We start from the raw sequence: 24,623 nt of genomic DNA, 5'->3' as shown, positions 1-24,623 counted from the left end.
GTGCACAGTGTCACATTAAAACAGGTTCGTAATACAATAACAACTGAATCATCAACATTTATTGAAATCTTCCATCTGCTCCACCCTCACCAAACATTAAGGGGGGCTGAGTTGCCTCCTCCTTATTGTAATGGGAGCAGGACCTTAGATGTTTGTAATGTTCCAGTAGGAGATAGAAAGTTGTGCTTGGTGTGGGAGGATAGTCTGATTATTATCAAACCTTGGAGGTCATCCGGCTTCTGTGTGGTCTGTCCTGTGTGGACTGTTTTAGAAGACGAGACGGGACAATGGATTGTGTGACTCCTGTTATTGTTGACCTGTGGAACAGCCTTTCCATCCTTTCCTCATAATTTTCTTTGTAATTAACCACATGGGAATTATGGTAAATTCCTTGGCTGTTTATTATGTGTCAGGCTTTCTCTGGCATATTACAGCTGTGGTTTCTGAATCCAGAATCTCTCCTACCTACTGTAACAGTATATTGTAAATTTTGATATTTCATTGAATGCATTGTTATTCTCACTTTTGTAACCTGGCACATCTTTGCCACAGGCTCTCTACTCATCTGGTTTCACACCCCTCTCCACAATGCCTCAAGCAATTTGTATACAATTCAGGACATTCCTGTGACATAGTTATCTCTGCATCCCTGCGAGGAAATGCATCATGGGTAGTTTCCCCTCTCTTTTGTTGAACTATTTTTGTGATGGTGAGGCACCCCCCAGGGAAAGACCTCACATTGTAGTATGACTGAGCCACAGCTCAACAGCTGTGATTTGACTTAGTGTCTCCCTCATGGCAAACGTGACCAAACAGAGGCCGAGGAAAAGGAGCGCACTGGCCGCAGTATCAAAAGGTGACAATTCGGTCTCTCTGTCCTGACCTTTCATCAGGGTCACAAAAGAATTGGGTGGTCAAACACAGAACTGAAGTGTAAACAAAGGAGACACATCTCTTAAACCTGATTTAACTGAGTAGTATGGCCACTTGGGGGCAGCACTAAAAGCTGACATTGACACATTATCACCTTGAATAGTTAATATAGTGAACATCTTAGCAAACAGTTGCTTATTTACACATCCGGCAGACACTGAGTAACATTACTATTTTTGTAGTTGTGTTTCTGGACACCTCATGCCTTTTTCTCTCCAACTCCTAAGAAAAAATATGTGTATAAGTGACAGGACCAGCAATATGCACAGATACAACATACAGAAACATAGAAGATAGTAAAACCTGTCTGTTAAAGGAAAGGCATTAGAGAATACAGTTTTTCTTTTTATGCTGTGGCTGTGCTGCAATGTTGATTTTTTTTTTCAGAGGAGGATTAGTGGGTTGATCAGATTCAGAGAAGACTTGGAGAACAAAGAAAGGCTTCATTATCTTGGGACTATGCTTTCATTTCCAATTAAAGTAGAACTACTACTCATTAACTACTGTTTGACAGAGTTCACATCAAAAAAGTCTGCCATTCACCATCTTTAAAAAAGAAATCCTTAGCTTCTTTTCACTGAAACTTTATCCTGGGGCCTCATTTGCTATTCTCTCCCCTGGGTCCATATTGATATCTCCAGGTTGGGTTAATGTGTGTGGTGCTATTCTGCAATTTAAGAACAAGTGTTAATCATTAACCCTTTGCATAGAGCACGCTTCGTTAAACACCTGCCTGATGAGACCACACTGCCATTTATTACTGTACCTGCAGCTGGTATTTACAGGACATACAGGACGTAATTCATTGTGTATGTTAGACTTTTAGCAGCCCTAATGCATCCACCTGCACCAACATCAACATTACAGGCCTTATGAATTTTAGTAGACCCAGTTAGATGGCCTAATTACATACATATACGTATATATATAACTTTGACCCTGTTTCACCTCTCAGACACACACACACACACATCCTCTCTTTACAGTATATTACACAATGAATGCACGCTCACCCCTGTCTGGCTTCAGAAGTGTTGGCACAAAGCCATGTCACTGAGTGGACAGTATGTGGCACTGGTCCAGTTCATTTAAATACTGCAGCCCCCCTGCCTCTGTGAAACTCCGTGGTCTTGTTGTCCCTTTAATCGGAAAAGACTGCTGTCTCTGTCGCATTGTCACCCAGTGTTTCTTTTTTTTTTTTGTCTACAGAGTAAGAGACTCATGGTTCATTTTCCTGACACACTATCACTATACATGGTGAAAATGTCTTTTTTTTCTCCACTCAAAGCTGAATGAAAAGCTTACATTTAGCCTCATGAATACTCTAATATGACTGTAATTATTGAGTGAAACATTTCATCTGTCATTCCAACAGAAACACTAAGTGCTTGTGCCAGATTTAATTTTATCCTTTCACTCTTTTTCTGTGTAGCGTTTCAACTTTACGCCCTTGTTTGCCTTTGTTTGCTGCTCTGAAATTTTAGCTCTTTTTCAAACACTCCAGTGCTACACAAACACACACATGCACACACACACACACACGCACGCACGCACGCACCCAAGAACAGAGGTATTATTATGAAGGGCGGCTCTGACCTGTGAAGGAGGCGGCGGGGGGACTCCCATTCTGTTGATCTACACAGCTTGACGTGTTTGAAAGAGAGAGCGGAGAAAGAACACAGATAGTGAGAGAAAGTTAAAGATCCGGCGTGAGACACTGAGATCAAAAAGGAGAGAGGGAGAAGTTTGGACTTGGTCTTTGGATTATTACTGTAAATGCTCAGCATGGAGTCCTTCTACTCGAGCAAAGGTGAGTCACACTGTCACGCATAACTGAACAGAAGTGCAGCTGAAAGGAGAGAAAGGAGGCAGGTCGCCAAGCCAAGAGGTAAAGTGATACAGGTGGAGAGCAGACAGAGAGGGAATTTCTGTGGGTGGGACTGCACATGGGTCAAACTAAAACACAGCAGCAAACTCCTAACAGGTGTATGTCTGAATCTGCGGTAGACTGTAGAGAGACTACATTTCTCAGTTGTCAGATTTTGTCATACCACTGAGTAGTAGCTATTCCTTTTATGTCCCTGGTTTCACTGAACCATTGCAGGTAATGTTGAAAATCAGTGGCCATGACTATTTTATGGCAAGATTGGATTTACAAGATTTTTGCATCAGTGTGGTGCTGTTCCTTGATTTGGTATTTACTTAGCATGAAACTCGACCTGCCACACTGGTTATTCTGTCTGCACCTGGTTTCTTTATTGATCTCCAGGAAATGTTCTGTATCTTGATTTACAGTATCAGTCATTATGACAAAACATTATACACACTCTGAAAGATTTTATACTGGAATAAAAATGCATGAGTAATATTTGCATGTGTACATGATGTGTGGGATGTAGAATCTGGTGAGACCATATGAACTTTGATAGATGCTTACAGAGCCTGAGCGATAGTGGCAGATTAGCTCATTTTTAGATATATCGCTATAAAAATGCTAAAGATATATTTAGAAACAATGTCACTGCTGTCCATTAGACAGTGGTGTTGAGTTTATTTTTTAACTATAAAATCTGGTTACATTGCATCTGGTTGCAGTTGCACAATTATAGGTTGTGTAAAGAATATTAATATCATTATTAAAACTCTCTAAAGTGCTGTATCAGTGGGGCTATAGTCGCTTAACTTGCATTAACTGGTCTTTGTTTTGTCAGATGGGGATTAGTATGGTTGCAAATGTCAGGATACATTCAGTTCAGTGTGTATTGGAATTTGATATTGTTCATCATCCATCAGCTATGACATTATGCAACTATGAAACAATACAGCTGAGTGTGTGTAGCCCTGCAGCCTGAGGGGATGCATGTGAATGTTTTCCTGTTCAGTCTGGTGTCAGTGGACTTTAACTGCTGGGATTTCAGAAACTGATTGTAGGAGATAGGCGATGGTCCACAGAAAAATGTGTTGAGTAATTAGTGCTGAAAATATTCATTGAAAATTATCAACTAATTGAGTAACAGAGTAATAGAGTAGTGCTAAAAAATAGTAATACGGATATTTGTATTTGAAGTTCTGTGGAACGGATCAGGATCACTGGCTAATGCAGTGAAATACATGCGTGGAAATAAACAATTGTACAATAGAACTGCTAGGCTCTCAGAGGCTGAAAACTGTTGAATGAGTATACGTTTTCTCCATCGTGCATGGATCAAATTTTCCTTTCTGTCTTCTGTGTTTGTCACTGGATCAGTGTGTCGTCCAGGTTTTGTAGCCTGCTTGCTTTTCTTGTCTGTGCTTGCAGTGAACACAGGACAACATGCTTTAGAGCTGATAATGATTGTGGGTAATAATAGACGGGACTATAGGTTTGTTATTCTCATACCAATCCTCAAAACATGTTATTTTCTTAGAATTGTCTAGAGTTTCCTTTGTTCTTTTCAAGAAGAGGAGGTGTATGACAGGAAACATTAGGAACAAATCCCATCCTGTAAATTTGTCTCCTGTTGCTCAAAAACTGTCACCCTTTATAATGTATGAAAATTCAACACATTGATCCACTGATTATGTAAAGGTCATAAAAACACTGCAACAGTCCTACTTATCATTTAGGCAAAGTATGTTCACTAAACACACTGCACTTCTGAGACTTGGAGCCATAGGTGTTGGGTTTTCACTGCCTCACATGGGATGTAGGGGGAATTACATCTCTGCCAAGTGTCTCCTGTGGAGTAGCTGTTAAAATTGTTGAACGTTATATGGTGAGTTTTAAATTTTCACTTTGTTGGCGTAGCACGAGCCACCGTGGCTGAACAGACATAAGAGGACAAGTTACAGAAAATCAAAAATCATCAACAAAATGATGTCATAGTACTTTACTGACTGTTTGACTCATAGGTGAACTTTTTTAAGTGCAGTGCTAAAAACACATAACCTCTCATGAATAATGCATAACCACTTCTAATTTCAATATACTGACAGAGAGGGTTCAGCAGTAACCCCTGATCTCATAATGCTGCATCAAAGATGAATTAAACCTTCAGAGGTGTAACTCAGGAGGAAACGGATGCTGACTATGGCCATGTGTTCTTGGGCAGATTTACTGTCTTGTCCTCACTTACAGCTCCCTAATTTGCCAGTTTATGTCCCTGTTTCAGCAGCCTGAGCAGTATATTACCTTCCTCGTGCTCTGCTGAGTGTGATGTTGCCGTGCTGCTGACTCTCAGTCCAGAGCCAACAGAGGAGGGATTTTTCTCTCACTCAAAGGCCTTTTTGCTGTCACACTCTCTGGGATTACCGAGAAAAACGTTCCCACTGAGCTTCCATCAGGCTGCAGCACGATTCAAAGACCTCCCACAGAGTGAGAAGAAGTGCTGCACTGTGTGTTTGTCTGAGTCTTTGGCTGGTGGAGGTTTGTCTGTCTGGCAGTTGCCAGTGTTCCCAGCACTGGTGGAAATGTGTGGTTGGGTGTTGCTGTTGTTGGACAGATGCAGGTTCCAGTCACCACCCCCAAGCTGGCGGCCAAACAGTCTATTGCAGAGCTGATCTTGGGCCATGGACCTTCAAGGGTCAGGCAGGAAGTCTTATGGTGTTTGTTGTCCACAGCTGCTGTATGCAGCATGAGAAGTTTAAATCCCTGCAGCCTTCTGAAGACAGCGGCAATCTGCACCCTTTGATTTGAGAAGTGTTGCATCCGGCCTCAGTCTCAGTGTCCGCTTTGTTTAGCATTATTAAAGAACGTGCGAACCAGGCTGCTACACAGTAAAAATTACTTCACACACCAGTCTGGTGGTAATGTGGTAATGTGTACTCTGCTGTTCAAGTGGGAGATGTTGGATTACAGCAGCTCAGCAGCCAAATGTATCATTGCCTATGTATTCCTGTCAGCACTGTGCAAGTGCAAATGCACTGCAAATAAAATCCCACACCATCTGCCCCTGGCTGCAGGTTTGTGGTGCTGTGTGAAGGGATCGTCCCGCCCTGCACCATCCAGACAACATCATAATTTCCTAGAGAAGCCACTTTCTATTTGTTGAGCTGTTGTTGTCATGCATCTCTGTGATTAGAGCAGCTGTTTCAGATCAGTGATGTGACTGGCTAAGAGTGAATATATTAATCACCGCACCAGTTGATTTATGGTCTACCTTATCCAGTCCTTTTGCATCTTGTGCTGCTGCACCTACGTGAATCAAATAGCAGATGCACTTGCAGACGCCCACACAGTCCGTGCAACCAAGACCAGCCGTTATGGATGGTCGTTGCACTCGCGTGATTAAAGTAGGGACCAAAAGTCAGTATATCCCAGTCTCTGCTGCACAGATGTGGATTGTTCTTTTTTCAAAGCTGTCTCCCAAGGTGTAGTACTGTAGAGTTGAGACTGAAATTTTCAGAAAAGCTTTTTCAGTCATTTCAGAAAAAACATTTTTTTTTTTTTTTCTGTTTCCAATATTGAGAACTTTTATGCTCCTCATCAAATTAACTGCTAAGGTCAGGGGACATGGTGACATCTCTATAAACAGATTGTGTTCTATGACAGACCCTTTCAAAAGTGGCCTGAAAATAAAATATATTTATTTCTGTGAATGACACATTAACGCTCCTTTTGACACTGAAATGAAGCTGTTCCGAGAAGACGTTCATCCGGCTAAAAGAAAGACTTTCCCGTAAAATGCTTGCTTGGCACACCACTTTGTCCATGACACACTATTTTTAAATGTGATTGTCCGGCAGCAAACTGTCCATCCAGGAAATATGACAGTGATGGAATTTTCCAGAAGAAAGTCTGGCTGCACTTTCAGGATTCCTCTCACATCCTGTTGTTCTGTGTTTAATATTTATTTATTTGTTTATTTAATTTTCACAAGCATAGACCATGTACGATTCCAGCAGCAGTTGTTGTCACATGTCAATTACAATTACAGTTGCACAATGTAACTATGCGCTTTGCTGACCTCATCATATTGCTGACCATATCATATTTTCACAAAAATGTATCTAGAGTAGTTTTGAAAATTTGTGTTTATACCCTATATTTGTTTATCTTCTTCTTCTACTGTTCACATGTCTTAAAGTAATAAGATGGTTGGAGTCTTGTTGATTGGGGAGTAAAACCCTGAGCATCATTATTTAAAATGAGCAGCAGAATGTGAAATGTAAATTCATAAAACCTTAATACCTGCCCACTAAAAGGTTATTAGCCTCACCATAACATAATGATAATTCACCATTAACACTGAGGCAGTGACAGTCAGCTGCTGAAAACCATACCAAAAGTTGGACAGGTCCTATTTTAGAGCAGGATATTTCCCAGATCACCACTGTCATAAGCTGATGATTTAACACAGTGTTGGTTACACATGAGAAACAGTAGCGGGGCTGATGGTTGGTAGCTGGAATTCATATGTTGCTAACATGCACCAGGAACTGAACGGGTGCTCACTAGGGGTCTGTCCTGCACAGCAGCAGAGCGACGTGGGTGGTAAGTGTCAAGGGCAGAGTGGAATGATCCCATTAAAAAAGAGGCAGCTGTAAAGTTTGGGGCTTTCCATCTGAAATAGTCGTGTTACTGAGGAGGCCTGGAACATTTTGAAGTTAACAGTGTTGTTTTTCTGGAGCTTGAACAGATCAGACCCTGTTTACTATGTTGAACCTCAAGTTATTTTTTCACTTGATCTCATTAAAAACAATTTGTCTTTCAAGTGTTATGATAGTGAAGAGCAAAGAGACAGCAGGGTTGAACAGAATAGAACCTGAGGGTATTTGTGAACCATTCTCCAGTGGTAGAAGTACTTGGAAACTTGTGAAGTATACCCCATTAAAAGTCCTGCACACAATATACTTTTCATGTATTATAAAGTATTATATTAGTGTGTTATTATTGTTTACGTGTTTGCATGTATATGTATTATTTTACATTAACATGAAAGCATAATTTTAATGTAGTAGCTGCTCAAACTGGAGCTAGTTTTAACAGCTTCACATGCTGCTGGGCAGTTTAAGCTGTAACATATTTCATAAATTCATCATGTATATAAAATCACAGTCTGCAAAGTCAACAGTAACTCCAGCTGTTAGATAAATTTAATTCGAGTAGCAGAGTAAAGTAGTTCAGTATTAGAATGAGTAGAAGTGTAAAGTAGCTGAAAATGAAAATACACACGTAAAGTACAAATACTATTCTCCCTCCAAAGTTGTAACTAGCCACTGTCTGATAAGTTATGGAAATTAAAATAGCTTTTAATGTCATGATTGTCCCCCATTGTAGTAGCATTTCTTAGTAATATCCTAACTTGCTTTGTTTTTCATTTGTCCAGTAGATGGCGATCTTAGCCAGTTAACCTGAGTTTCCCTCTTGATGTGTCATTCGTATTCACTGCTCTCTCTTCCTTAGTCTTCTGATCTAGGTCCCCTCATAGTTTGTTGCCAGCATCACTTTAGAGTTGAAGCAGGATTTATCTTTGTCTCTGTGCTTGTTGATTAAAGTTTAACTGATGTGTCTGTTAAGAGATTCTCTGGAGCGTCAATCTGAATTAATTTTACCCATCTTTATATACTACCCACTGTTGTGACTATTATATATTGTTATAGTGAAGCTTACTAATATATTTATTTACCACAGCTCTGATCCCACTGACGATGTGTGTCTCTCTGTCTTTGTTTTTCAGGTGAGTGCCCCTTCTTCTCTTCTGCTGTTTCATTGTGGTCAGCGGATGGTCTGGAACATCTGGAGCTCTCAACCAATAAGTACTCTGATTAAATTAATCCAGTCGTGGAATTATGGAAATCCAATTACACACAGGAAATACACACAGACTTGTTTATAATCAATGAGGAGACATTTGTGATGTTTGTTCCGTGGCTTGGCTCCTTCCTTTTTCGGTTTCTTCCAAAACTCTGTGTTGTCTGCTGCATGAAATAAACTCTTTGTGTCTTAGGGGGTGTTGTGGGCTTCAGTTGTCACAATTGTGATTATTAACTCTCTGTAAACGTTTGATCTGGTCACAGTCCTTAAGTGTCCTCAGGGCATGGTTGTATCACCACTTGAATATTCTGTATTACACACTCGCTTCAAGACAGGTTTTATGCTGCCTTGAAAGATTCACAGTTCTCATGAATCTGAAGGGTTGGGTCAAGACCTGCCCTTGTAGGCCATAATTTTCCTCAGAAGTGGAATGTGATCCATAAAGGGGGCTGTAACACCTGGGTGTAGCCTGGCCCCCATGATGGAACAGGTCACTTCACTGCTTTGCTTTGCTTTAAGTGTAGAAGGCAGTTCAAGGTGTGTTATGGAAAGGATGGTCTCTTTAGTGAAAGTCCACTGCTCATCTCAGTGTGGTTTTAACTATATTTACGGTGTCAGTGGGACTCTGCTAAGAGTCTGCTTAACAGGTAAAGTGAACATGATGAGAGGAGAAATACAATAAGATGTTACTGAAAAGAATGTGTGGGTGTGTGATTGAAGGGCGGGGTAGGGGCAAACAATGGCGTTTCAGTTTCTCTGAACTTTACTCATAAAGCAGAAATGCTAAGAACGTGTGTGTGTGTGTGTGTGTGTGTGTGTGTGCGTGTGTGTGTGGTCGGCAAATGTCAATACAGCAGCTAAACTGCTGGGGACGTTTAGCTTTGGGATAACATTGTAATAGTACAGATATGTCTCTGCCGTAGTGTTTATGCAGGCTCCAGTGAACACCAGTTCACATTTCATCACCTGGGGGTGAGTAATTACTCGTGCAGAGGCCTGGTCACACCTCACATGGGAGCTCTGGCAGCTTTACAAAGCGAGGTGCTTCATTGTTAAAGGTGATCGAACTGGGTTGCATTTCTTTTCAGAGGTCGTGCCAACATTTGATACTCGTATCATGAGTAATTCCCCCGCAGCGTATTTTAAGGAAACATTTGTCACTTGCAAGCTTCAGCTTTACCACAAGAGTGTACTGTTCATACAGTTTCATTCTGTGCAAAGGTGTTTTTTTGTGCAGGGAACACAACTGGCCAAACAGCTTTTAGCAGCACATTAATTGGTGGATTCATTACAGTAAACTTTTTAAAAGCTCATAGCGTGGTTTGTCTCTGAGACTGCACCATGAGACGAGGTTGCAAAAACATTAAGCAGCTCTCAGTGTTGTCAGGGGAGTAACCTGATAGATTGTTGGCTGTAGTTACTGTGCTGTGCTTGTCCCCACAGGACAGGGACAAACTTTTAACATTTCTTTCAATGTCTAGGATTTCATACAGGAGTTCTTCTAAACGTTTTGTTTTTTTGTGCCTACACTCATGAGCAGTGAATTCACCCACTGCATTGTTCAATATTGGAGCATATCCTGCTCACAGGTTTTTATTGCAGTGCGTGAAGGGAAGCTTGCCCATTGTTTGGACGGTTCTCTTTAAAGCTGGAGTTTTAGTGGTAGGTGTCACAATGGAAAAACAGGATGTGTAACCCATGCAGCCATGCTGATAAGGATAAGTAAAGAGAAAAGTGAAATGCCATCTCCTGCAGCAGTGAGGACACTGAATTGTGGGTGTGGTGGTCCATGAATAACCTATATGAAATAAGATTAACTGTTTAGTATAAATTTCTAACAAGCTAAGGCAAAGGGAAACTCAATAGTAAGACTTAGTGTGGGTGTTTATTATTGCTTCCACTGTATTGTACTTCGAACATGAACGTTAACAATGATCACCTGATATTTTATAGACCCAACAGTGGAGTAGCTGCTGAATGTGGTGTATTATTTCCCAGGGTTCATGACTCTAACACAGTTACAACCTAATATAAGGGAATACTGCGAAGTAATCAACTCTCATATCTCCCATATCTCACTCACTCCACCCACTGGATGAAGCTCTGCACCTGCATAACTAAATATCTTTTGTTGTTATTGTTGTTGAGCCACTTACACAGACTCACTGTCATAATATCAAGTTGTTTAGTGACATGGATGCCAGGCTGCAAGTTGCAGTTTTGTGTTTTTTTTTCAAACATTGTTGATGTTGCATGAAGGGACATGTTGAGTACATTTCATAGTGTTTTTTAAATACTCCAGTAATTATACTTTGCTGCAGAGGAGGAGACAATCAGAGCATTCCTGAAGCTCTGTAGTGTCACAGAATCTACCTGAAAACTTGTTTAAAAAAAGCAAGGAAAACACTTGTGCAGTAAGTTCAACACATATCAAGCGTTATCTCTGCAGATGGATCATCAGTCACATTCATTTCGCTCTTTTGTTGAAGCCGCCTCAATCTGACTGACTTCATACCTGTCTGTTATGTTGCAAGGGCGGTGTTCTGTCCTCGCCTTTCAGTGCTGGAATGAATGATTTGAGGAAGTGTTTTTCTGTTTTTCTGCACTGGATAAAACACACTTCAGGTTCCACAAGGAAGCTTTGAGACTTGAAACTTTCTAGCCAATTAAAATCTCTTGTGTTTCAGAGCTTCATTTCAAAAAAGCCGCAGCCTGAATTTAAAATGTCACATTGTCCCTTACTGCCACAGCTGTTGCGATTCTTTCCTACATGATAGAATTACAAGAGCCCTCTTGTGGGTGGTTCAACTTAATGAAAGCCAGTTCATGAAAGTTACAGAATTAATAATGATGGTGAGTCAGTGCTTTCTCTGACTGGACTCTAGATCTGTGGGAGAACAGGCCTTTTCTTTCCTCAGCCACAAACGCATAGTAAGTAAGTTTACTGCAAGTCTGCCTTCTGTGAAAGGAGCAGCTCATTCTGTCATTTTCCTCTCTCTTTGCTCCGAGGAAAGAAAGAATGCAACTGATTCATTCTCTCCAGATGGAGGGGTTTTATGGGAGTGATGACAATAAATCACCTTCCAGTGTGTCTGTGTGGGAGCATGTGTTTGTGTGTGTGTGTGTGTCTGTGAGGAGGCACCTGCATTGTGTTTGTGTCTGTATTTTATTAGAGGCTGATTGTCAGGATGCCTAACTAAAAATAAAGCTCAACCTCTTCAGGTTACAATAGAACTGCACATTGTGGCAGCCTGTCAGGAAAGGCCACAGTCCGGATCCTGTGTCCAGTTTTGTTGTTTGATAGCCAGTTGCCCATGGCAGCAGCAGCAAACCCATGTTCCCCAGGACCTCAACTGTGGACGGCACATGGTATTTGCCTAACCTGTGGGCTGTGTTGCCACAGCAACCAAAGCCCAGCATAGCCACACCCTTGTAAGGCTTGCAGACGCTGACTCATGAAACAGATATTCAGATGTTTTTTTTTTGTTCGTTTGTTTTTTCTTCCAAAAATGTGACTTTGTTTCATTGTGTGTGACATGTTTTCATGATGGGTAGATCTTCCTTTCATGTCTTTACCCCCACTCAGATATCTCCTCTCTTTCTGCTTTTTCATCCAAACAGTCTAAGGGAGGAGTGAATAAGCTTGCCTACCCATAGCAGGCAGAGTGTGGCGCAAACAGGCTGGTTCCCTTTGGCTGGCACCACACCTGGCACTCCCTACAGCCATTTTACACTGTCCTCACCAGCCAAACAGCAGCTCCATTTTGTGAGGGGTCAACTTGCATTTAAGCGTGATTTATAATTCCTGATACTTCAAGGAGGTTCACAGTTTTTTCAAGTTTGTCTTCACACAATACTTAAAAGAGTTTGTGGTTCACAACGTTTCTTTTTTTGGTTTCCCTGCTCTTTGCTGAGCCTCGGTGAAGGGAATTTTTACTAAAATCTAACCAGTGTAAGTTGTGTGGATTTTACTCTTGTCTTCTCATCATTTATTTTGGAATCACACACCAAAGAATCTCTTCATGGCTGCTATGGCCAGGAGAGATAATTGCATCAACCAATAAGTCTTTACATATTGCCAGACAAATACTGAAAAAAATGCGTGTGTCATGTAAGGCACAGATTTGTCTGAGCTAATGGCCCTTTGTTGAAAATCCTCACTTAATTATCTTGTCATGTATGTCAAGCCTCCTCTAGTCAAGAATCAAGGCAGGGACTCGAGTGTAGTTCTGACACAACCATCAAAATTTATTGAAAGCAGGATTATGGTTTGACAGGTTCAGTGCCCTACATGTTAGTGTGAACAAAGCGCAGCACTGTACAGCATGCCTGTTCAGTTCAGTCTTAACTTTATGTCTTTGTCTTACCCTTCAGGGTCAAAAGCAGTCATTGGAAACCAGCCCGAACTGATAAAAACTCAGCAGCGTTAGCTGTAACCTGTGATCTCACAGCTCGTGAAAGAAGTTTACACCTGTGGGTTGTTTGCACATTAAAAATAAGTTTCCATCAGACATGTCAAACTGTTTCTCCCCTGGTTTCTTAATATCTGACTCCAGTTCTAAGATTAACTCACAGCTTTTTATCGACTTACAAAAGGCTTAATTGCTCTCCATAAACCAAGGAATAAATATACAGGACACAAAACCAGAGTTGTTGTTGGGTGTGTTTTGGATGCCTTGATGGTGCCTTTTGCGGGCTGGCTCTGAATTCTTTGTTTTCTGTCTTTCTAGTTTTCTTGTCTTCTCTTTTTTTCCCCTGTGTCCACCCTTCATCTTAATCTCTGTGGCTGTTATTTGTGAGGCGTCTCAAACAAGGCGTCCAGTGTGTATCTCTGTGTATCTCTGTGTTGCCGGATTAAAGCGTGGGTGCCCTCAGATGTATGGGACATGGGGCAGGGTATCCGGGGCAGCAGAGAGGATGTGTCCAGCCTCTCACGGCCCTCAGATTTATAGTGTAGATGTTCCTCTGCATTTATGGGCCAGAGATGAAAAGATTCCCTTGTTCTTTTCCTCACAAACACCCTCCCTACCCTGAGTGTACCCCTCCACTCCCATTCCTTCTCTCTTTTAGCCCCAACTTGCATGCCATGTTGATCCGCTGGCCAGGCAGTGGGTCTCATAAGGGTGAATAGAAGGAGTAGCAGTGTAGTTTTGACAGAAAGCAGACAGAAGGTGTTGTGTTTTGTTGGAGGTGCAGGGGCCTTTGTACAATATGTCAGACCAAATCAGCATGGACAGCGGAGATCCCCTTGGAGATCGGTTCTGGCTCAGCCCGAGAAAAGGTAAGTGACTGTAAGTACTCTAAACTGAGGCAGGAAGCAGGGAGTGAATGATTCTCAGCATTGGTTGGATATAAGTTAATGTCATGAAGAGGTGTGGCCACTTCCAGATGACAACACATTATTCTCATTTTGGACCACAGAGAGTTAAAAAGGGAGTTCAGCGTGTCATGGATCTGTCTTGTGCAATAACACTTAAACCTTTCTAGCGCCTAAATGGTGCAATACATCTCTTGCATGCTGATTCTGATCCCTGGCTGCCATTTGTGCTTAGTTGGCATAGAGCTCTCATAGAAGAAAGAACAAGAGAGTTGAGGGCTGGTTCAAATTTTCTGTCCAGATCTCACTGCTGGAACTTGTTTACAACACAAAGCGGTTTTGTAGTCACTGGCTGTTTGCAGAATTTACCACCAAAACTTTATTTCTGTTACTTTTACATCAGAATGGCAAGAACATATTCCATTTTGCTGCAGGAGGAAATCGTAACCTTTTCCCCAAGTGCTGGATAATAGATGTGAAAAGTTGGACTGATGAACGTTTTATCCTGTTTATCAGTTTGAGGCAAAGTTTCCATTTTTATCTGTGGTCAAAGCTGTTTGTAGTGTTAGACATGGCAAATCTGTCACATTACTGCTCCTGCTTTCACTCTCGCCTCATTTACTCCCTCATGGGTGGGCTCCTGTCCAAGTCTGAGAGGCTGTAGATGGCGTTGTAAGGTTGGACACATAGAGACTCCACCACTAACACTTGACAGAGGGCTTATTAGAGTGAGAGAAAGTGAGAACGAAAGGGACTTGGCAATCTTTTTGGGTGCTCCTGCTTATTTTTGGTCAGTAAGGAGGGCGAAGGGAGGCATAATCTGTGACTTCATTTCTTTCCACTCTGGAAAAGGAGAAGTCAGTGAGATGTGTGACTCGTGGATTTGAGAACACAAGCAAGGCCTGTCTTTTTTACCTCAAGCACACATCAGTTTATAGATTTTCCATGTGCATTTATGCATATATTGGTGAGACAAAAGCCAAGAGCTGGCTGTACTTACTCTACCCACACAGTAGACTTTTTTACCTGTGACGTCAGCACAGTTTTATGTTGCAGATACTTATTCTTTCCCTAAAATATAACTCTTTGCTCTTCTTTTTTTCACATTTACACAAAGTTACACAAACTTTATTTTACAAAACAAAGGTTGTCTTACTCCACATATGCTTTTAACAAGCCTTATATAACTCCAAAGATTTTTACGAGGCAAGAAAAGTTTAGGTTGGCAAAGCAACAGGAATAGTTCCCAGTGTCTTGATTGATTTCAGAACTTTGTCTATTGTTCTTGCCCCTCAGCTCTGAACAGAGAAAAAAAATTCCTCGTTCTACTGTAATTTGCCCCTTTGTTTTTACCTCAGTTATCCAAGAACAGATGATTATTTATTTTTGCAGCAGTGTGAGAAATGCCAAAGACACCTCTCAGTCTCCCTCACTGCTCACTAGCTCCTAACACACAGTGCTTCTTTGTGTGCAGCCAGTTTGTGGTTTAGCACACTTCTGTGGGTTTGTGTTTAGTGCTACAATTTACAGTATATGAGTGTTTTCCTTCTAGCAACCCCAGAAACTATATCTGGTCTTTTCTGTCTTTGCATGGAGACGTATTGTTCCCTTCTAGCCATCAGTCGTTCACCCCACTAGATCATCCCAATTACACCCAGAATGGCCAGGGACCAGTCAGCACAAGGGTTTAATCCTTCAAGTTTCATCCTTCTTGCATTTCAAAGGCCACATTCTCTCCCTGCTCAAGCAATAATTGACACTGTTGTTCATACTGACCCATACAGATATCAGTCAAGGTTGTCCTGGGGGTTGGATTAAGGCCTCACATGCAGTCAGTCAGCATGTTATAATAGTGAAGTCAACACGTTTATATATAGCCCAAATCACAAACCTGTCCCAGAGGGCAAGTTTTACAATATACAACACCTTTTATGTTTGGGCCTTGAATTTGGATTAAAAAAAAAAAAAAAAAAAACTACTCCACAAAAATAAATAAATAAAATAAATAATTGGCTCAGGCCTGTGCAACTGTAAATATGAAATTATTATCTGAAGACAATGTGAAAAATATATGGGGAAAAAAGGCAAAGCTTGCAGATTTGGCCTTCTTAAAGTACACCAAGTGCAACATTTAAGAGTCTACAGCCGTGCTAGCAGCTGTGCAAGGTGTTTTGAGCGAGAGGCTAACATTTGCGTGCTAACACACTCACTATAACAATGCTAACATGCTGATGTTTAGGAGGTTAAATGTTAACCATGTTAACCCTCTTAGTTTGAAGGTTTCAGGTTCAAGCTGTTTCACTTAAAATCAAAAACAACCTCAACCTCTGGTGGTGCAAGAGAGTTTTTTTGTTGCACTAGTTATATTTAACGATTTCAGAAATTTAAAGAATTTGTTAAACCATCAGTTCATTTCACAATTAAAACTAATTACTGAGAAAGCCTATAATTACTGTAGGAACAAGCCCTGCCTCCCTATGAAGCTGTTTACAACATTCTCTAACTTTAGCAGATTCCTGAGTTGGAGGTGTTTGTGCTTTAACATGTGTCAGCTCTGTTGGGGGTCCAGCTGTCCCTGACTGGGGGGTGGTGGAGAGGGGTTGGTTACCAACCTAACTATTCCCAGCAAGGACACAAGATCCGCAAATAACTAGAATTATCACCTCGCAGTTGTATGCCTCCACAAACCAGTCAAGTTGTAGTTTGCATCCATGATTGTCTTGGCTTATTTAATATACGTAGTCAAGAACTTCCCTTAAGGTGGACGGATGGATGCACGGACAGACAGACAACCCAAAAACGTTATGTCTCTGGCCAGGGCTGTCGCTGGCGTGAAGGCATAAAAATAGGCTTATCATCCAGATATAAAGGAGCCCTCATGCATTGCAGAATGATTTGTCACTGCTTGCAAAGTGCAAGCCATGATTTGAAATAGAGTAAAGGCCATCCTCCTCATTTACTTTGCAAAGAAGATAATCAGATCCCTGTTTGTGTCTGTCTCACCCACTCTGCTTTCACACTAAAGAAACCTCTTTTCTTTTGCTGTAACTTGCTCGCATTACATTTGAATTACATGTCATTCATTACGGGGGACCCATCATATTTGTTAGTGTGTTAGTTTGGACACAGGTTTGACTTCACTAACTTCTTGTACTGTAAGCACATTCATTAGAGGGTAAGAAAGGCCCTGCTGACCTTTGCTTTCCCTGAAAGTGGCTGGAGTGGCTTGGATCTGATATCAGAATGGAGGGCACGTGTGCAGCACCAATAGACCCCGGAGCAGAAGGCCTTTACAGTTGGCCAATCGCCAGCCCCCATCAGTTGGTGGCGACAAGTCTATTCTGGGACTCCTGGAGGTCTGAAACTTTGAAGCAGAAGTGGACTTCTAACCAGGAAACTATTCAGACACTTCCCCAAAGTTGTATTACTCCTTTATCTGCTTCAAGCAATCACATCATCCCTCCATCTGTGGCTGGCTGCTGCAACGTCTGTTTATAGTTTGAATAAAATTTAGATTGCATTAGTTCTATAGTGAGCGTACATCCCATTCCCTACTGAGAGTCTATTTATGATTGTTTATTAAGTTGCTAACACCACTTCAAACCTGAACACAACTACTGTAACCAGCATGTCGATGTATAAAGTAGAACCGCACCATTTTCATGTCCAGGCTTTGTTAGGCCCAGTGATACAATATTTCCCAGGCATATTTAATATTTGGATGGCTGAAGGGACTGGGCCTCAAGCCAGAGTAAGGGTCACTGTGAGAAGTTTGAAGCTCACTGAGCACTTTGTGCATAAACAGTGCATGAAATCACATTGAGTTGCAGCCCAGAGAGCAAAGGCACCACGCATGGTGATGCAAATTACCCCAAATGAGACAGCCCTAGGCTTGAATTTTAACATACAGTTGATCAGCATATCACTGGGCCCTGTTTGCATTATTTGCATTGTTGTTTTCTGTTTAAATAAGTTCTTTCTGTGTTGTTTTATATAACCTTGTACCAGATAATAAAATGCTTTAGAAGCAACCTAATGGGACTTTAACACTTTCCTAATCCCAAGCTTTCAGATACGCACATGCACAAACACAACAGGCTTGTACCTGCTACCACCAACGCCACCACGGTCAGTGTCAGGCAAACTGCAGCATGTCAATAATAAAACACTTGTTTCGTAATACACAGGAATGCCTTTGTACAGTGAGCCTGGGAATTCCTTCTTTCCTCCCAGCCCTCAGTCTGAATCATTAACTTTAGGTGCACCACTAAAGATAATATAACATCATGAGTGATGTTTTAGAACATGTCTGCTATAGGTGCAGGTGGCGTGGCCTGGGGCATCAACTCCCAGTCTGACCAGAAAGATTTCAGAGAGCTGTCGTGTGAAAGGACTTGGTTTTGACAGGATAACTAAACACATCAGTGAGGTTCAGTATACTATTGCCAAACATATTGTCTGCTGTCTCTGAAGAATTTATTTAATATCTACATTATTTTAATGTATTCATATTTAATGTTTGTCTGTGGTTTTAAACACACACTGCATGTAAAGACTACAATTTTTTTCCCTCAGATATTTTCTTTGCTTTGCTTGATTGCTTATGAAAGCTTGACAATGTGCTAATAGTTTGTTTCATGTCACAGTGTCTTTGCTAATAGCTCTCTGATAAATGACAGTGTAGTCCAGCTGTCCAGGACAACAGATTTATGGCCTGCTGCTCCATTGCGGCCCTGAAAGCGGATATGTGTCTTACTCAGAACTGGCTTACTTCATTTGACTGTTGCCATGGCAAAAAAAAAAAAAGAAAACAATTTTCCGCCAGTGTTTGGATGTGTAATAGTGTGTGTGGTTTCAAACAGCAAGGGGAATGCATCATTTCATTGCTGCCCATTCACCGCTGCTATAATTTCACAACTAGATCACCGTGTTTCAGCACGGTACTGTCTGCTTACTCTAACCTTAGTTAGAGTCAGTATATCCTTGTCTTATCTGTGAGAGTGTACATGTGCTCATCTGCTCTATCCAACGATAGTCAGTTTCCCTTTCAGTTTGGCTTTCACTGGACTGGCCATGAGAGGACACTCTCACTGACACAGAGAGACGAACGAGAGACAGATGTACAGGAGAGAAGTGATCTAGGGATGGAAATCTGATATCATGTTCCTCAGAGTGCTGAAAAGGTTAGCTATAATGCACAGTTCTTTATATAGTTGTGCAAGAGAGATTCTTGGTTCCTGGCTAAATCGAGGAATGAAGCCCTAATGTTAGCTGTCTGAAGCAGTAACACATCTTTAGGGAGCTTTACAGGCTGTTGCATCACTTTAATGGGCTCCAATGGGAAACACTGATTCATCTATGTAGCTTCCTTCACTTGGTGGCCTGGAGACCCTCCAAACAAACACAGATATGAATAGAAGTAAACTTAAACTTAGTTCTGTTAAATTAAAAAAGCATGAATCATATCAAACTACCGGTGTGTGAATTAAACTATCATGACAGTTTTGTCTAGATATCCTGTCTATAAAAAGATTTGTAAAGTGTCTCTGTCTGTTTTAAGGTGACCAGAATACATTTATGGTGATTTGTAAATCTTCTCTTCAAATATCACCAGCTTTTACTTTAAATATTCAAAGACTGCGTGACATGATATCTGAAAGCCACACCTTGTGTGTAGAGTAAAAGCCTTTCAGTGATACCTGATCAGGAAATGTGTAAAACTAGACACCTTGTCCGTGGTAACTTACATGGATGCTCAGCTAATCGCTCCAGGGCAGGATGGATGTATGCCAATTTATAACTAATCTCTGTTTAGAACAGTCCATTCATTTGGCCGGGTGTGTGTGATACTCCAAAGGGTGTGTGTCAGCTAGTCCCAGTGTGTGTTTAGAGGTGTGTGTACATTATATAGGAGGCGTGTGCTTTCGTCTGTGGGGTGGGCGTCTCCGTAAAAGTCGCAGTCAGAGCTACAGAACATGTGCTTAGACACACTACATTGGTGTGTTGCCTTATTCGTTTGACTTTGCTCTTTCTTTATTCCAATTTATTGCAGCCTGTTTCTTTGCTTCCTACTTCCTGCTTTACTATTTACTTTAGTGAGAATTTTTTTCCATGCCATTTTTTTCCTAAGAAATAGAGAGAGAAGGTAGGAGGAGCCGGACTGAGAAGTGTGCCTCACTCTCTCTCTCTCACACTCTCTCACACACGCTGCCTCTCTTCCATTCTGTCATTGCCATCTCGGCAGAACGGAGACTGTTCATTCCCAGCCACGCTGAATGTAGAGGGGACAGCACACTTTTGACTTTGTTTGAGTCAGAATTCACAGAGGAATATTCTTTTTCTTCAACAGAACCAAAGGAGTAAACAAGAGGAAAAGAAAGTAAGAAAAAATTACAAGGATTTGTTCTTTATTTTTTTTCCCTCTAATTGAATTGAGAAACACGTGACAGCCGGTTTTGCCACTGAATTCCTTCACTTAAGGCGTGAGACAATCTAATTTTTCTTTCTTTGATGTTGTGCAGTTTAGTTTTGCTTTGAGAGAGTGTACTGACATAAAGCACAATGGTTGCTGGAATGCTAATGCCCTTGCGGGACCTGAGGGCCATCTATGAAGTCCTGTTTCGAGATGGTGTCATCGTGGCCAAGAAGGACAAGAGGCCTCAGATCAAGCACCCTGAGGTAGAAGGTGTCAGCAACCTACAAGTAATCCGTGCCATGGGGTCTCTTAAATCCAGAGGCTATGTGAAGGAGACATTTGCCTGGAGACATTTCTACTGGTACCTGACCAATGAGGGCATTGTTTACCTGCGTGACTACCTCCACCTGCCCCCTGAGATTGTTCCTGCATCCCTGCAGAGGGTGAGGAAGCCAGCCGCCACTCTAGCCATTGCTCACCGGGCTGCACGGGTCCAGTCTGTGGACGGTCCTACGTCTTATGTTCCCAAGCCGGGACGCAGAGGTGAAGCAGAGAGCCAAGAGGCATTGGCCGAGCGTCAAGGATACCGCCATAAGATGATGGGCCCAGGGGAAAGAGATAGCTACTCTGATAGGACCCCCAGGTTTAGGGGTCGTCCACTGGCTGTAGATCCAGTCAGACCAAAAGCATCATGGGAAGTGGAAGACCAGCATCAGCCTCTGTACAGGAAGGGGAACAGCTTCAGAAGTGAAGCAGCAATGATGGAGGAAGACAGGGTGAAAAGAGTTTCTCGTCAGCAGCCTGATGTGAGCAGTGAGAGGCCAGTAAATACATCACAGGAGAGAAGAGTGTTTGAGGTCCAAAGGGAGAGGGAGCCAAGTTCTGCCCCTGTTCAGACAGCAGCTTTGAAACAGGATGTATCGCAGACCACTCTGACATCAGTGTCCTCCAAAACAGCCCTGTCATTAACTGCGGCTGCTGTTGCTGAGGCTACAGGTGGTGCAGCATCAAAGATTTCAGCTGAACCCTCTACTCCCAAAACAAATAAAGAAAAGCCCAAGATCGCTGATGAGGAAGCTTCCATGAAGTCTAGTGAAATGGTCACAATCAATTCATGTACCACAAAGCTTCCTGATACAGAGGTCAAAGAAGAGAAGACAAAAAAGATGATTGTGGATCCAGTTAAATCTGCAGAGGTGAAGACTACAGTTGAAACTGCAGCTGGTAAAGTGAAGCCCCAAACAGTTATTACAATTGCACAGGTTCAGGAAACCTCCAGACTTCTTACTGACACTGCCACCACCATCCCTGCCGTCATAAAGCCTGCCAATAAGGATGTCAAAGATGAAAAGGTTCAGAAAGCAAAGGTGAAAGAGGAATCAATTAAACCTACAGAAGTGAAGACCCAAGTTGAATCAAAAATAGATCATGAGAAGGTCAAGAAAATGGCTGTTACTCAGGAGACCACCAAACCTCCACCTGACAGTACCACCAGCCAGCCAGTATTGTCCACTGATGCAGTAAAGGAGATTTCCAAAGTTAAAGTTACTCAGGAGCCCATTGATGCTGCACCAACTTCAGTGAAAACTACTACACTCACCAAGTCCTCAATACTTGAAGTTACAACTACCATGAGTACAACAACACTCTCAGCACCTATGACCAAAGCTGAAGATGTGCAACCAGTCAAGGGGAAAGCTACAACAACAGAGATTATTACAAAACAGGAGAAAACTGATGTGAAGGTGATTCCACATGTCAAGAGAGATGAGACAATAGTGCTTGAAGAGGTCCACAAAGTCTCAGTACAGGATCCCATATTAGTGCAAAAAGACTCCTCACCTCAGTCCAATCGTAATGTTGACGCTATAGAGGTGGTTAAGGAAACCAAACAAGTGGTTGAAGGAAGCTCTAAATCAAAAAGGAAGAAAAAGAAATCTCCAGGTGAGATATCTAAGAGTGTCAACACTGAGGAACCAGCTGACACAAATGTGAAGGAAAAAACATCTAAAGACAAGCCTCCAGAGGAGGTGGCAGAAAATACCCCCCAACCCATACCAGTGATTACCTCAGAGCCTTTAACTGTGTCTAACAGTGTAAAGAGTGATGAGGCCTCCCCTGCAGAGAAAAATAAGGCTGAGGCTAAAATTTATATAGATAGGGAGCAAATAAAAGAGGTGACTAAGCAAACTGATGGGAAGCAAAAGGAGGAAGTCCCCAGACAAACTGAAATTATTTCTAAAGAAGCTTTGCTACCATCTGGCCAGATCCCTGCAGTGCCCCCAGTGGAGCTTCCAGATGATGTACAAGTAAAAGAGAAGGCTGAAGAAAGCAATGTCTGCAAGATCACACAGGGACCATTATGCCCCACTACCGAGTTAAAAGCTAAGTTGCCTCACATGGAGCCAGTGAAATCTGAAGAAATGCTTGTTAACAAAGTTAAAACAGTGACTGTGCAGAAAGTAACTAAAGTGGAACTCATGCAAGAAAGCTCCAAACCTGCAGAGAAAAACTCTGTGCCACTGTCAGAATCTCAAAAACCCACAGCTGAGACTAAATCCCCAGTAAGCACAGGGAAAGCTGCAGAGGAATCTTCAAAGGGTAAGAAGAAAGGGAAAGGGAAAAAGCAGGCTAAGGCACCAGAAACAGAGACTATAAAGGCAAAGCCTGTCCTTTTGCCTGAAGCAGAAGCATCGCCATCCATTGACATTACATCATTGCAAAAGGCCACAGTTAAAGACAGCCCTGTCACGGCCTCTGAACTGACAGAAACTAATGTTTCTCCAAAGATGACTCCTGAAAGAATGTGCAGTGAGGAAATCAGGCAGGCAGCAGCTGTGCTCTCTGAGGCCCCATCAGACAAAAGGGAGGTGGAGCCAGCACTGCTCTTTGCAGAAAAAATCAAGCGGGAGGTTCCGAAACCAAAAACATCCTCCACTGCGAGGGAAGCACCCTCAGCCGGAGAATTAGCGTCAGCGGCACCAGCAGTAACAGCAGAGGCAGCTGCAGCTCAGGCACAGGCCAGCCCCCTAGTCAAAGAAGAGGAGCCTCCCAGAGTTGCACAACATTCGGCCACTCGGGCAGCAGAGCTCAGCGCAGAGAAAAGCCTCTCTCGTTCTGAGGCCTTAAAACAGGAGGAAGAGAGGAAGAGGGACTTGAAAGAAGACACACCCTCTGCCACTGCCACACCCGCGGCTGCCCTGCCTGACCAGCCTCACCTGGGTGACACCTGTGAATCTGTAAGCCCTGACATAGACGAGGCCAACATGAGGAGAAAGATTGTGGTGGTAGAAGAGATAGTTGAGGTGAAACAGCTTATTAGTCCTGGTGAGCAGTCACCTCCTCCACCTGTGCAGTCTGAGGTGGAAGAAGAGGAACTGGACCTCGATGTTTTGGAAGAGATCGCCATAGAGCGGGCAATACTGTCAGGGGTCACGGGGGCCAAGGTGCAAGGAGCCTCACCTGAGGCAGACTGGGACCACTCACTGGAGGAGCCAGAGGAGAAGACGTGGCCTAACTTCATTGAAGGTTTGTTGAAATGCCTGCAAGTTAACCTACTTCCTGCCTTGCCCCACTCTCTCTGTGCATGTGATCTAATTACTCTCGCACCGAAGTCCCCACCTTTCTTGGAAGTGTGGGAGGTCTAAGGTAGGGTGTTTGATTACTGCTGTAGAGATTCCCTTCCACATTAGAGAATGAAGTGCATGACAAAGAATATCCCCGTACTGTAATTGTCTCTGACGTCTTTTCCAAAGTATTATTTGGCGTGATTTGATTACAGTTTATGGCTCAAAGTTACATGTTACAGAGCCCAGCTTCTATTTTATGATGAGGATTAGAGTCTCTCTTCAGGAATAGACTCTTTGAGACGGTGAGAACAGTCTATTGGGATGTGGCTGTGATTTAATCAACTGTGTGTTAAAATAGATGAAGTCTCAGCAACACTGACATATCACACCCTGCAGTGTATTTGAGTCTGTCAGATTTGACACAGCCTTTATTGCATGGATTCTTCCTCCACAGATTGTAACAGGTGAAAGTTTTACTTAAAAAACTACATTTAAAACTATATCACAACATTAAGTACAAATTAAAACCATAACTGTATTTTTCCCACCATTTACAGGCATCAGTGGCATTTATTATCCTATTAAGCAAATCAAAATCCCAAATCATACTTGTTTTGGGTGGGGAATTCTAGTTCTGTTAGGTAATCAAATCAG

At 42.2% G+C, this 24,623-nt stretch overlaps 1 protein-coding gene across 10 annotated transcripts in view; it reads left to right on the top strand.

The window, feature by feature from the left end:
- Nucleotides 1-24,623, top strand: part of plecb (plectin b) — a 107,566-nt gene that overhangs the window by 25,133 nt on the left and 57,810 nt on the right. For 7 of the 10 annotated variants that reach the window (XM_041043605.1, XM_041043603.1, XM_041043600.1 and 4 more), the window contains exon 1: nt 20,233-23,928. The exons of 2 other annotated variants lie outside the window; for them this stretch is intronic. In XM_041043605.1, coding sequence (XP_040899539.1) covers nt 20,547-23,928 — 3,382 coding nt within the window. In that variant the 5' untranslated portion in view covers nt 20,233-20,546. Of the gene's footprint in view, nt 1-20,232; nt 23,929-24,623 lie in introns of those variants that run through there. One more of the 10 variants, XM_041043613.1, reaches the window with a different exon arrangement.

The sequence above is a fragment of the Toxotes jaculatrix genome, chromosome 8 (genome assembly GCF_017976425.1).
Source record: "Toxotes jaculatrix isolate fToxJac2 chromosome 8, fToxJac2.pri, whole genome shotgun sequence".
Lineage (NCBI taxonomy): Eukaryota > Metazoa > Chordata > Actinopteri > Toxotidae > Toxotes > Toxotes jaculatrix.
The sequence above is the reverse complement of the archived record's forward strand: the minus strand, read 5'-3'. Positions and strand labels throughout refer to the sequence as shown.